Source organism: Oreochromis aureus, linkage group 7, assembly GCF_013358895.1.
Source record: "Oreochromis aureus strain Israel breed Guangdong linkage group 7, ZZ_aureus, whole genome shotgun sequence".
NCBI lineage: Eukaryota > Metazoa > Chordata > Actinopteri > Cichliformes > Cichlidae > Oreochromis > Oreochromis aureus.
The window spans coordinates 52,156,629-52,171,684 of record NC_052948.1 but is presented as its reverse complement, the minus strand read 5'-3'; the positions used below and the strand labels follow the sequence as shown (position 1 = coordinate 52,171,684).

General features: G+C 37.2%; 1 protein-coding gene across 2 annotated transcripts in view; it reads right to left on the bottom strand.

Annotated features, from left to right (window-relative positions):
- The window catches only part of LOC116310464 (netrin receptor UNC5D-like), a 171,526-nt gene that overhangs the window by 33,190 nt on the left and 123,280 nt on the right, over positions 1–15,056 (bottom strand). For both annotated transcript variants that reach the window (XM_039614396.1, XM_039614397.1), the window contains 2 exons: positions 1,754–1,934; positions 349–516 (listed from right to left, as the gene is read on the bottom strand). In XM_039614396.1, coding sequence (XP_039470330.1) covers positions 349–516; positions 1,754–1,934 — 349 coding nt within the window. The remainder of the gene's footprint in view (positions 1–348; positions 517–1,753; positions 1,935–15,056) is intronic.

Here is a 15,056-nt window from a genome sequence, read left to right as displayed (position 1 = left end):
TTCCATTCTTTGTGCAACATAAAGTATAGCTAACCATCTGTCAAAGTCTAGATTTTGTTGCAAAGACACAGGTGCTGTATTATATTGATCTTATGCAAATATTTTCATGAATGCAAATAAGTGCATTTCACAATATCAAGTGATTTCTGTATGCAAAATCAACTATTTCGACAATACATACTTTCAGCAGTCATAAATCTAAAATTTGCACATCTTATCTGGCAACTGTAAATCTTTTATTTAACTGATAGCTGTAAGGTGCGAGGGAAGCTTCAAAAGCTCAAAATTAGTAACACTAAAACATGCTCTTTATCACTAAGAGTGAAAAGAACATGCTATTGCTCTTACCTGGACACACTGTGTTGCAAGTACTCTTCTGTACTGACATGCCCTCACAGAAGGCTCCACCATTGAGAGGCGCCGGATTTGTGCAAGTGCGAGAGCGTTTTTGCACACCTCGACCGCAGCGCACGTTACAGGGAGACCAGTCTGTCCAGGATGACCAGCCGCCATTCACTGCACGTGTCAAAAGATGAGGGAAAAGGTATGAAGAAACACTAAAGGAATTCTGGCCTCAGTCAGAGGATTCACTCAAAGGCGGTAATGAACATCAGAAAAAAAAGATCAATAGTGTCTCCCCTTCTGTCAATGTACACTTATTCCTCGGATATGTGTCCTAAAGTAATGTAGGATGATTGACTAATGAGCTCATTTGCTGTCATAGGAAAGGAAGAAATACTACTGTTCCATTATTGTACATCTGTTGGAGGCTATCGGGAATAGTAAGCTTGTCAGGTAGTTCATTAGCATTATGGAAATTAATGATTGATGGACTGGAGCAATGGGATGTCAGAAAGAATGAGATGTATTCCTGCAGCAGTTAAATGCCTTCTTTAAAAGAATAAAAATAACAGGATGAAAGGTCAGCAAAATGAACAATGAGACACTTCATTTAAGGCTGCCCTTCAGTGTAAAAGGAATTTTTACTAGTATGACACTATTTCACTCTCTACAGCCCTAATATTTAGTGCAATTCACAACAAAAGTCACCTCAAGGCAGTTTATATTGTAAAGTAAGGACTCTACAACCCTACTAAGAAACAACAACAATCACATGACCTCCTATGAGCAAGCACTTGGTGACAGTAGGGAGGAAAAACTCCCTTTTAACAGGAAGACACCTAATTAAACTATACTTGGACTTTTTTGAGCAGTTTTGAAGGAATAGGGTCTAAAAGGCACATTGATGGTTTAGATGGATAAATTATTGCAACATTAACTCAACAAGGTTTATTGGGTTTATTGGCTTGGCTATAGCGCTGAAAAGAAGCGTGTGGTTGTTCCCATTTTCCTCGATCAGTGACAAACAGTGAAGTGTCCTAGCTTTAAGGAGGACTTAAAAAATGAAGTAACAAACCATTTTTCCAGCCCCAAAGAATATCTTCCTGATGAGTGCAGTACTATTTCCTTTCCAACTTGCATGTTATCTGCTTTAAGGCAGATTTTACTATCTAACGAGCCACAGTATCCAGGGTCTTATGCACTGAGGATCTAACACTATTAACAAGATAATCAACCTCAGTGGGAGTAAAGCTTAGTCAGCTGCTAACTCAATGCCATACTAGTGAAAACTGATATTCTGATGTAGGCAAGACTATTCTTCAACACTACTGTGATAAGTTACCAAGCAAATCTACTCTCATGATTTTTTGTCAGAGATAAAATTGCAAAATTAAAAGAACTGTAATCTTACCATAGACAATAACAGTAGCAGTGGCACTGCGTCGCTTGGCCACAATGTTGCTAGCAACACAGGTGTAGTTTCCAGAGTCAGACAGCCGGGCCTCTGAGATGATGAGGTTGTGGTCACCTTTTTTCTCCATGACATTACCATCATCAAAGCTCAGGGGCTCCTCATTTTTCAGCCACTCCACCTGAAAACAAAAGTATGTCAAATTCATTCAGGCAGACAAACATCTGACAACCGGACAGATGTGAGTGATAAAAAAGCCCATACATGTAAAAACATCTGGTGGAATGTTTCAAAACGTATCAGACTAATTTAAAAAGGGTCAGTAGTTTGATAGAGTATCACAAAAGGCAAGAGGTAAAGTGAACTTCACCCAAGGTTACATGAGAAAACAGTTCAACAATTTGAACTGAATATAACTGCAAAGGCTCTCTTTCATCATCTATGGTACACAAAGTGTTAAAGAGACTGTATTCAGTGCAGGAGAGGCAGGGTAAAAAGGGTAAAAAGGCAGGGTAAAAAGTAGTAAACAATTGTATTGCTAAGTGCTGTCAGGCAACACAATTCGTCATTAAATCTACAAATGTGAGTAAAATCTTGACCATATAACCCCCCAACCCCCAAAACAAAACAGTACATGCTTCAGCCATGAAGTAGGAAACGGTCTTGTGGTCTCACCAATGAAAATTAGTCTTTAGAAATCATGGACACTGTGTCCTGTGGGCAAAAGAGAGATCATCTGGTTTGTTAACGACTGTACTATAAAAAGCCAGTATTTGTGATATGGGGAGAGCACATGGCATTAGTAAGAGAGCTTTTGAAGGCACCATCAATAGTAAATGATGTGATACATGAAGCGTCTACCTGTTTAATTAAACATTACAAGAACACTTTTAAGAGTCCCCAATATTTGAGGGAGAAAATTTAAGACAACAATTCATTACCTCTAAAAGTTATATTATTCACTTTTAGTAATTTAATTAAAACTGAATATATTTCCCCACACTCACAATTTCAACATGCCTGGTAACTGGTTCAAAATCCAGTGAGTTATTTGCAGGTCACTGTAGTATAACAGTAGAAAAGTTTTGCTACAATTGTTCCTTTATGACGATTGCATACAGTTCAGTATTTGCTAACAAATGCTTCACAGTCGTGCTGATTGAGGTGTGCATTTTGCATTTCATCATATAAAGAAGTCTCTGTTCTCTCTTCTTGACAAAAAAGGAGAGGACAAAACTCGAAACACGTCCCTCACTACATTTATGAAGGTATGTAAGGGGACACATTTTGATTGCAAGATTAGGGGGTTGGGAAGTACAACACATCTGACAACAGCTCAGAGCAAAGTGATGTAGTAGGTAGGTCACATCCTCCAGTGTTACCAATTCAGTGGCCATGTAGTGAGTGAAAGCAATAAGGAATTACAAAATAAAGGACGCTCAGTTGATGCTCCTCTCCTCGCATGACTGGCCCTGTAAATTGCTATTAATGTGCCAGTAGCTTGAGCTTTTCATTCAGAGAGACGAGCTAGGGCACGAGGATTGCGCTTTGATTTATGGCAGTGTATTTGAGGATTAAAAACTCCGCCCCACTGGGAGAGCCATGTGTTTGTGCATGGGGTGTGTGTGAGTAGCATGTGTGTTTGTGGATAGTGTCCATTTGCCAAGGGAATGTAACAACAGCCAACAAACTCAGAGATTGCTTTGCTCTTTCAAAGCACTCTAGATGAAAAAAACAAAATGAGCTAGGAAATCAATAAATCTGGAGTCATGTTGTCACAAGCGTTTTTTGCTCCTTTTGATGACCCAAGAAGTCTTTCATCATGTAGCTTTTTTTTTTTTTCACGAATTGGCTCAGCTGCTTTCAAGGCATACAGTACCAAGTGCTCATACTAGTGTGCAACACTGCGCCTTCATCAGTTCTTTCTATATAATTCACTCTTTCACAGCCAGTGTCTAATCAACCCTGTGTTTGTCATGGCTGGTCAGTCTTGTCAGCTATGAACGCAGTCAGTTTTGACCTTCTACAAAATGGAGCAAATATAATAGAATAATTTCATACAAAATGAGCCCATTTTACAAGCTTATTCATGTAATCCAGAGGTTCCCAAAGTGTGGGGCCCGCCCCCTAGGGGGGGGCGCGGAGCCATTGCAGGGGGGGGGGCGCGGTATGAAAAGAAAAAAAAAAAAAGAGCGCTTGGACACTGTGGACAGATTTTTGACGGGGCTCCCACACAAACGCAAAGCAGGAGATGAAGCATCGCCAAATACGTTTCCAAACCAACTTCCTTCCAAGCCAAAGACAGGAAAATATGGTGAAGCATATCTTCCCTTTGGCTTCACCTGCAAAATTAGTTTCCCTGCGTCGGGAGCAGCGCTGGGCTCTCCAAATCACGGACAAACAGGATCCCACATTCTTGATTTTTAGTTCACAAACACTTCTTGTAATAACTAACTACTCCTGACATTTTGGACATGTTAGCTCTTTATGCAGTAAAGTTACAGTGGGATACAAATAATATCAGGCTGCCGTAATTTTTTCCCCCGGTTTAAATCACGGACAAACAGTATCCCACAGCTGTTTTTGTTTTTGAACCCATTTTGCACAGAGAGGCATTTTTTGAAAAATGTATTGATAGCAATGTTGAATATTATTATACAGGAAAAAAAACAACTACACATAAAATAATCACACCGTTAGGCCTCTGCCTTTCTAAACGGAGGGACAGTAACTGCGTGTGTATATGTAAGCGTGTAAAACCTGAAGATAGATTAACAGAAACAGTATTTTGTCTCTATCTGCCATTCTGCAATTCATCTCATGTAAACAATAACGTGGCGCACAGCGTGACGTGAAAAGAGGCACATACCTTTGTCGTTGCGTGACGAACTCTGTATTCCTCGTCCACACATAAACGCAAAAAAGGAGTTTTAAATAATCTCCGTTTTTGGTGAATCGCAACGCCGTTTACGTGTTGACGAAAAGCCCAAACGCATAGAAACAGCTGAGTTTTTGAAAATACCCGTGTAGGTGTGGACGTAGCGTAAAAGAGTTAGTAGTATATTTTATTACTACCTGTAATTTATTGCGGTTTACTTGTATTTGCTTAATTGTTTACTAAATGTTTGAGGTGTGAAATAAACCGCAATGGAGTTTGTAAACAAAATATGGGTGTGTGTGTTTGGAGGATGCGTTTGTGTGTGTGTGGGGGGGGGGCGCGAACATTTTTCTTGTAAAAAAGGGGGGCCTGGCAAAAAAAGTTTGGGAACCACTGATGTAATCACATTATTTTCTTGTAGTCTGCTTTATGCAAGGATTGACAGCAAATACTGACCCTTATTTGTCAAATGGTGATAAATAAGTTAAAGTGATTGTTTGGTGAGCTGTGTTGTTTTTGCTGGGGTTAACAAACAAAGCCACCGTGGAGGTGCAAAAACTGCAGTTCTTCAAATGGTCACTTGACACTGGCTTGCACCTATCTTTCATTTAGTCTGCAAGCCTACAGTAAATGAAAGACAGGTACTTAGATAGCTGCTAAGCTTCACATCAGCTAATTCAAACTGAACTAGAAGACTCGACCATGCTTGTGGTGTTGATGCCTAACTAACTAAATGACTTGTTGCTTGTTAAACTGTACTGAGATCCCATCTCAAAGGCACATACTGTATGTCACCATGAGACATTAGGTTATTTCACCCCTTATTTCAGAAAATAGCTGAACTAAAAGCTGTCCAACACTTGCCTACATTATATTACTCACTTAATGTATATTATCGTCATATAGTGTGGAATATACGACTATATTGAAGCTTAACCTCCGGTGCTTTGTTCTCATGTTCAGATGGGATGTATTTTTAGAGCAAAGTGTTGAAACCGAGTTTGACAGGTACCAAGATGTAACTATTACACTGTGTAAATTAAATATATTTCAATATTAAGTGGATAATATGTCACCAAAGGAAACACCGAGCAAAACAAATTGCATTGTTCAAAATAAGAACTCACATCTGCATCTTTTACATAACACATTATTTCAATGACAAACCTAATTTCTTCCACATGCAGGTAGAAATGTTTCATAAATTAGATATCAAAACAATGGAGGAAAGCATTTTTCCCATTTACACCACATTTAAGTGTCAAAGTGAAAAAAAAAACAATACAAAGGTAAATCACTGCGGTGCTATAACTGGACCAAATAACAGGACTATATGACAACATGATACATTTAAATCAGAACCACATTTCTCTTGTGTTCAACTCAAATGTAAGGTCCAAAATCTGAAATAAAAATGCAACTCAACATTAAAAGCTCCAAAATTTGCATTTTTTGGCACGGGAATGATACTTTATACTTACTTTATACTTTATATGATACTTTATGTCAACCTTCCCCACCTTTCCCTGTGTTTATTACAGCTCTCTACCTATGCAGATGATAAATGATATATTACAGTTAAAACAAACAATAAAAAATCTATGAAAGATATCCATGAAATGCCAGAAGATTTGCTGTTTGAGATCAGGGTAATTGAAATGATGCTATCTTTCCTAAGTAGAGTGAGCTATTAAACATTCATGACTTTTTATTTCGTCTACTCTAACCACTGGGAAATCGGGATTTATTGAAAATGTAGGTCCGATGGGATTAGCCCCTTGGCAGTAAAGAAGCACTTTGATGCCAGAGTCGTCCTGGAGAACATTTCAAATCCACTCTTGGGGCTTTTTACTCAGCAGTGTTTCATTTAACCTAATTTGTTCAGCTTGACAATGAAAACTTAATTACATTAAGGCTATCCAGGACACACTGTAGGTATGTATTTGTAGATATAGATGGCTAGTTAGCTGGTTGAGGGATTCTGTGACATAGACTGTATGTAAAAGTCACTGTGACAATTGTCACATTAACAATTCATCTGCTATAAAGCTATGAGGTTAGCATTTAGGCTTTCCCAAACTTGGTGTGTTGAAATTGCTCGTGAAAATATCCTGCCCTAAGACAAATCTGCTAATCAGTCCTTTAGAGATCCATTCAAAACCAGGAAATGCAGAGGAACCAAATATTCAGTAGCTGAAAAAATGCAGAAGCCAAAATGTATTCTCATAATGACATTGGCAAAGAAACTATTTATTTACTATTTATTACGCATTAGTCATGCAATGGTACCAGTACATGTGAAAAATATTGCATTTGATGCTTTTCTGTCCTAGCTTTACTGCTCTCACACATAAGCCTACAAAGAAGGACAATTTTAAAACTGTTAAATTTACATCACCAGTTGAAACTGAGAAGGCACTGCTTGCTAACTAAGACAGCAAACTTCAGAGGAACTGGCACACATTGCAAACCCATTGTGCCACTCCACAGTAACTAGAGATTAAACATTTCAGTTGTACACTCCTGAATGTATTATACAAACAATAAGCACTGACTCCTGAAGACAGAAGTTGTTGAGTATGTGGAGATTCATTAGACGGCTCATTTTATGTTCACAGAACTAAGACTTTTATTAAATTAATTTTACAGTAAACACTGCAGTATTGTAAAGATACACACTCTTTTAAATTTTTGGTCTTATGTATAGGTATGTTCTAATTTTATTTCTTCATTAGTTCCCTTCTCTTATCTTATTACTTATGAAGGTTGCTGGTCAATGTACACAAATATCCAGTGTTCACAAGTGCATTATAAAATTATTATTCAACATAATTAATATAAAATAAAAAATGCTAAGAAATAAAACAAGAAAGATTTACTGACTGCCATTTCACAGATCAACATATTATTTATAAAACCGAGATGAAGGAGGATGGCTGTGACGTGGACATCTAGGTTTCCTAGCTCATTCTTACAACCACTCTTACAAAACCTTTCTAATCAACTCTTTTTAGGTGGTATTGATAGAAAATAAGCCATGTTTGAGTGGTAAAGTATGGATTACTGGTGTATAGATCTCTCTCATCCTTTCTGCAATGCCGTTGAATTTGTTAGGTCGCTGTTTGTCTCAGAAAATTATTCCAAGTTTCATACTGTTTCGCTGTAAGGCATGTGCTTTCATTTTGAATCAGTGTGTGCCAGTTGTATTATATATATGTTAGTTTCTTACACTTAAGATTTTTAAAGTTATATGTGATTAAAAAAAAAGATGCACATGTACACTTTTAGAAGCAGTGTGGGTGTTTGTGTTTTTGAATTTAACAGGCAACCCAAACAGAAAAGAAGCAGACTGAGAAATTAATGTAATGAATTTTTTTTCATGCTAACATTATCCTAATTTCTAAACTGTGATGGTGTTTGACTCCCATTCACACTGTGGTAAAGGGCATCTGAGATTGAAAAAAAAGGATTTGTGAAAGTACTTAATAAGAAGAGAAAGACGAAACTTAATTAAACCATTAAACAGCAGCTGTTGTACTATTCAATAAAACTGACCAATAATTATCTCTTTATCCTCTCTGTGATCAGAGAAGAATCCTCTTTGGTGGTGACCTTTCATTTTTTGGTGCCTTTATCTCAGGAAATTCTTACAGTGAAGTAAATTAAAATAATCTCTTTGTTCTCTGTTTGGCTTTTCCTCTTGTGATTTTGCTTTGATTAATCTGTGTCATTCTGACCCTCCCTCACTTTCAGGGAAGAGTATAATCCTGGAGTGTGAGACACTCTCTGTTGGTCCTAGAGTCAGAAACTATAGAGAGATGCACATGCTGATGAGATGGCAGGAACGCTCAAATGAGCCTGATAAGCCAGCGCCCGGGGACGACAGGAAACATATTTGCTTAATTGGCAAATGTGTCCCACTTAGATAGCAGCAACTAGTGTTGCACTACAGAACACCTGACCTAGCAGCGCCAGCAGTCTACTGGCATGGTGTCAAGGTCACCGTACTGACCTCTACATGTCACTCAGATGTACCAGCATATTTTGCTCTTTTTTACTCTTGGTTGAGAAAGCAAATAAAATAAAGTCAGGAAAGCAGCATCACATCATCAGCAGGGTGTCTACGAAGCATGCAGCAGAGCTTCATTTTCTGATAAATTCAAGCTGTGTAAAGATGTTGAGGTGAGGGAGCCGGCAAGTCTGGAGAGCCGTGTTTATTTGCAGAAAGGTATCATCTTAAACTTAACAGAGAAGTCATTTCAATTCCCCTCAGCATCTGGCCTAAACACTTGATTATTCTGAAAGGAGATGTAATGACCTACATTTACAATCATTTAAATGGGAAGTGAAAGCGACATGAAGACAATTACAAAGCATTGCAGTAAGTTTTGTACCATCTGATTCAATTAAGGTTGAGCTTCATTAACCCCCCTCCCCTCCTTCCCTTCACTCATGCCTGCACCCTCTCAGCCTCCCCTCAGTCATGTTTGGCCTTTTCTCAATGCAACAATGGCTTTCACGAAATCACATTAAACAAATGAGTCCTCCAAATCTGACGGATGCCTGTTCTGCAGGCAGGAGTGGCTAAAATTTCAGGGCGTTCTTGGATTATCTGTTCACCATCTCTAGAAACGTTATGCTTATCACTTAATAATTATATTTCATGCAATCTAAATGTCTCGGGATGAGTGGCTTGATGATTGGAATGCTTGGGAATACTTGGGTGGGTTAAAGGAAAAGGATTTATTCCTTTAGTTAGATGCTAACCTTTTAATCTCTCCAGCATGATTTTTGCTGTTCATTCTCTGCATGTCAAACATGTACAATACAGGCACTGATTACATAATTACTCACTTGTCCTTTTTTTCTGAAATTTGAAACTCTTTTATAAATCTATAAATCTGAACACTGGGTATAGCAATGTTGAAAATTCTTGTTTAATTTTCTTGACATTTTAAGAGTTTAAAGATTTCACAGAGAAGATTTTGGAAATCTTTGTTGTCACTGTACTTTTGTGTTGTGTATGAGTGATCTATGAAAAATCCCTCTGTAAAACACTGAGTTGAACCTTCAGGGATTGACAACATTGTGAAAAAAAGTAGAAATGCAGAAAAATGAGACAATTGAGAATCTAACTTACATGGGAACAACGCTGGTTGGGATTTACATGACACTTTTTATAGATTTGCTGTATTTTAAATGACAACATGTTTTAGATCTAGCCGACTTCTGTAAAGCTGAACAGATGGCTAAGTTATAAAGGCAGTTTAGTCCATGTGTTTTTCAGTATCTAAAGTTTATAATGTGAACAGTGCACAAATTAAGCAAGTTAATGCTTTGCTGAACAAGTGGTTATTTTGCCATGTGGTCAGGTTGTTTAAAGATGTCAGTCTTTAATTTTTGTTCCCCTGCAAAGCTCTTCAGTTGTGTTCGCAGTGTGTTCCCAGCAGCAACGGCATCATATATTTACTCATCAATAAATGTAAACAACCTTCAGGAAAACACATATATATTAGATTATATGTATTAGATGTTTACTTTAATATGTGGCATCCTTAATTTTATTAAAATCCCAGATCCCAGTGGTGTCACTGTACTTTAAAACTGCCACAGTATTCATGCTTAACTCATGAATATTACACTGAAAGTGACTATTTAGTTTTGTATTTCCAATTTTAGGCAATGTTATGATGAAATGAAACAGAAAAAGGAGGTTTATATTTTAAAGACATGGTTAGGTTCATAGTTTTAAACAGAGATGAAAAGGACAAGTATATCTGAGAAGTGACAATATTTTTATAATTGTTATATAGTATAACCTTACTAGAGAATTTTAATGTGATATTGAAGGTTTTCAGCCTGTAAAGTGAAAGAATCCAGTTTTTATTCCTTTAGGATAATGTCTGTGAACCAGCATTTTGAGTTTATTTTTGTATTTTTGATTTCTTATATTGTATTTGGAGATATGTTAAGTTCTTGTGTTGCTATTATTAGTTGTCATTTCTACATCTCTCCTTGTTTCCTGTTTTATTTTGAAAGTCTTGTTTTGCTATGTTCAATGTGTTAAGTTTTGCTCTTCCTGTGACGTCGTTATGTTGATTTGTGTCAGCTGTTTCCCTACGTGTTTCCACTTCCCCTGATCACCTCCAATGTGTATTTATTCTGTGCGTTTTCTTTCAGTCTTTGGCAGGTCGTCTGTGTCAAGTCCCATGTATTCCATGATTCTGCTCAGGTCGTGTTTATGTTTCTTGTTCTTGTTTTTCCTCATCACAGTTTCTCACATGTTCCTTGGCAGAACAGTGTTCATGTCTGTTTTCATAGTTACCACAGTTTAGTCACAGTTCATAGTTTAGTTTTCCCAGTTTAGGTTTCAGTTTAGTGCCACTCCTGTTCGCCTTTGCTTGATTTTTGTATTCATGTTTACCAGCCATAATAAACGGCTTGCTTTTTGTTTAACCTTAGTCCTGTCTCCTTCCCTGTCTGCAATTAGCTCCTCCATCTCACTCTATGACTGTGACACAGACGACCTGACAAAGACTGAAAGAAAACACACAGACTAAATACACACTGGAGGTGATTGGGGAAGTGGAAACACATGGGGAAACAGCTGACACAAATCAACATCCGGACGTCACAGGGGAAGAGCAAAACTAAACGCATTGAACACAGCAACACAAGACTTTCAAAATAAAACAGGAAACAAGGCCAGACGTAGAAATTGTAACACAAGCTAGACAACAGAAAGGACAATAAAAGACTCAAAATGAAAAAAACTCAAAAAACTCAAAATGCCTCTGACAGATAATTTCTTAAATCCAAATATTACACTGAAAAATACCAGCTGTCTTGTAAGCAGGTTACGATATTGCTATCAAAAACAAAATAAACTATTGCTTTGTTAAATGTTGACTTTTTCCCTGAGATTACCCCACATTTACGATGTTATCACCGAGCTGTAAAGTGCTATTAATAGTTTATTTAAATAAATACTTATTCAAAAAAAGATTGGTTTTATTGAGAAAAAGTGACTTTTAATTACAAAAATGTTATGTAAGGACATAATTTTTTTTCTTCTTCTGACAATGGCAAAATGTAACAACTTGAACATAACACAGTTGAGTATAATATGTGCTGGTAACTGTTCTGTCTCTAAAAAGCAGAGCCAGTTAAAACTCTTGTCACCAATAAACTGAAGCAGACTTAAGCTGTTTTACTATGATCCATTCTCTGTGGTCTGACTTGCATTGTGCACAGATTATTGCCTCTGTCACTGCTGGGACAGATAATATGGCATTCTCTGGTTTTCATTAACATCCTACACAGCAGCCCAGTAAACTCCCGGGTGGCTTAGTTACAGCAAGATGCAGATAAAGTTCCCTCTCCCTCACTGATGGCATTGCCTCCGAGATCATGCACAGAGCAGTGACATAAAGGGATTTCAAGCTTTACAGTCAGATGTAAAGCATTAATGCATTAAAACAGCCTGGAAAGTTGGAGCGTATTAAATCCGCATTTCGTCAACTGTGCGTTTAATATCAGCTCCAAGAAATTAACTGTTCACATTTCTTCAACATCACAAGTATTAATTTCCAGCTGAATGTGGGAGTATGGACGTTCAGATAAATGTCATGGCCAAAATAAATATCCCTCAGAATACAAACAGGGTTTAACAGATCATGCTGCATGACCTCAATTCCTTAAAACTCAAACTTTAGCTGAGCTTGAGCTTCTCTCCTTCACAGTGCTGGATACAAAAAAGGCTCTCAGCAATGTCTAAAGTCATAAAAAGAAAAAAAAAACTACTGCCACATCTCCAACTCTGGATGTCAGTAGTTTTTTTTTCTTCCCTCAGTGCAAGTCATACTAGAGGGAGCTGGATTTGTCACTGCATTATTTACTATAACCATTCTCTTTGTTAGCCGGAGTCACATTAATGAATGCATGAGGAGTTTGATGACCACAATGCATCGGGGAGACTCGTGGTACACCGATGCTCCATTTGTGTGAGCTGAATCATTCATCACACACACACACGGGCACATACACACACAGGCACGCACACACACACATGGGCACACACACACAATTTGAAATGGAGTCCATTTTCACCTTTCAGGAATTCTAAAGCATCGATTTGGATTCTGAAAAAACAAATGGCTTTAGAACAGTTTGTTAATATGACAGATCACAACATGACAGACATAACAATGAAGCACACAAAAGAAAATGTTTGAGCAATACAAATTCTCAAATATCCGTAAACAATATTCAGTACGGCAGACAGTGCTTAACCCCTGTTCTTTTCATTTCATTTCACTGAACTTTATTAATTCATACATGTGCTCAGTAGCGTTGATAAAACATTCACTGACGAAACAAAACTAATAAGAATAAAAAGTCTGTTGATTAAGAAATAAATACAAAATATATTAATAAATAATAACTTTGAAAGATTTAAAATATAAAAATTGAAAATACCCCCATTACATCAGTCTTATCTTATACTCATACTTGTATACTATTTTGCTGCTTTGACATTCAAGAAATCACTGATAAAACATCAGTGATGACATTTTGCTTTACTATAAACCAAAACACTGCCTCAAGCCTGCAGACATCAGAAAACATGGTATCATCTTTACTTATATCATCTTTACTTATTACTTTTTTGGACTTAGGACACTTGTAAAAAATGATTTTTCTAATCCCAGTGAGACCCTTTCCTTATTAAATAGTACTGTAGCTGATGGTTGGACCCTACTGGTATTTATTAACCCCTATCAGCAGTGTCCCTCACTTCCATTGATATTCATTTTAATTGGGTCCCTCAAAGTGGAAAAAAAATACATTGGAGAGGGGCTCACTTTGCCTTTCCACATTTAATTGACATCCCATGGTCTGTGGTAACTGTAGATGTTATGGGCCTGTCATTGATGTGAACTTTTACCAGTTCTTCTAAGCAATTAATTAATGACTCATTACTATGAGTGGAAATATAACAGGTGATTTGGTTGTAATGTTAATGTTATATATTTTACATAGCTACCAGAAGTAATGAATAAGCTCTACAATTAAATATTACTTAATGAGAACATATATAACTATGAATCAAACAAATACTCTGATATTAAAGTTAATGTTATCCTGCTATGTAGCATATTTTCTCAAGTTAAATCCTGTAAACAGGAATGAGTGAATAATTTAGTGAATAATTAATATTAAGTGGCTCTGTTTCTGAAAGGTGCTGCTCCATGTAATGGAGACAGATAACTCCTAAGTTTAACAAGACTAACAATGAGTGAGAAAGACAAACAGATTAAGAACAGCTCTGTTCAAACAGCCAAGTCTGGATATTTTGACAGAAATTGTATTTGCTCTGTTTTCTGTTTTTTTTTGCAGGGATGAGGAATTTTGTGTCCAAAATCACACATAATGTAAAATTTTTGTGGCTCAGAAAAGACAAAAAATAAACAAATGGTTATATATACAATATAATACTGGGAGTATACATGTCAGTGACCCTGCCAGTATACATGCATACTGTAAATAAAATCAACTCTTAACTGTTCTGTTGTTTCATATCAAATCCAAAGAGCTGGAAGAGATGTAACTGAAGTTATGATTAAAAAACAAGTCAGTGTGTTTGCAAACATTACTGACCTCCACAAAGCTTTATCCATTAGCATCAGAAAACGTATCAGTCGCTGTATGCAAAGGCATGTCAATCAGTTTGGGAGTAATGGTAGGGTTCGAGTCCTGTGCTTTGAAATTTGCTGCCAGAGCTGTCATCTTGTTTACATAGATCACAGACTGCCCCTTTAAGTAAATGCAAAGCTTCAGATGCTTCGTTACGCAGGCTTTGATATCGACACATCACCCTACTGAGTTTCCACACGAAGGCGCGCAGCATCACAGCACAGAAGCACCACTCAGCAGGACTGTCCATGAGAGCCTCATTTTATATTCATAGTAAAAATTAAAATAGCAGTGACGGGTACTCTCTTTCAGACATGCTTGTACACAAATACTCACCCTCAGAAAACAGACAAAGATAGCAAAAATGAAAGGAATACATGACCATTTCATTTTTAATAAATCATAGTTAATCACCATTTTACCTAGAACACAGCAAAGACAGAAGCTAGTGATACATACACATAATACTCCCTCCATATTGCACGATCAAATTAATCAGAATAATTCTGAGACAATGAGGTAATTGTGTCAGCTCATCAACTATTAGTCTTGTTTACACTGAAATGAAGAGAAAAAATTACAAATGTGTCCTGGATTTGCAGTGGCTGGAGAGAAACAAAACAACGTGTCACGTAAACAGAGCTATACTGTGAGTAAAGCAGACGGATGACGGCTTCTCTCCAAGCAACACAGGAGAAAACGTTACTTGTTTGAAGTGCGAGAAAGCCC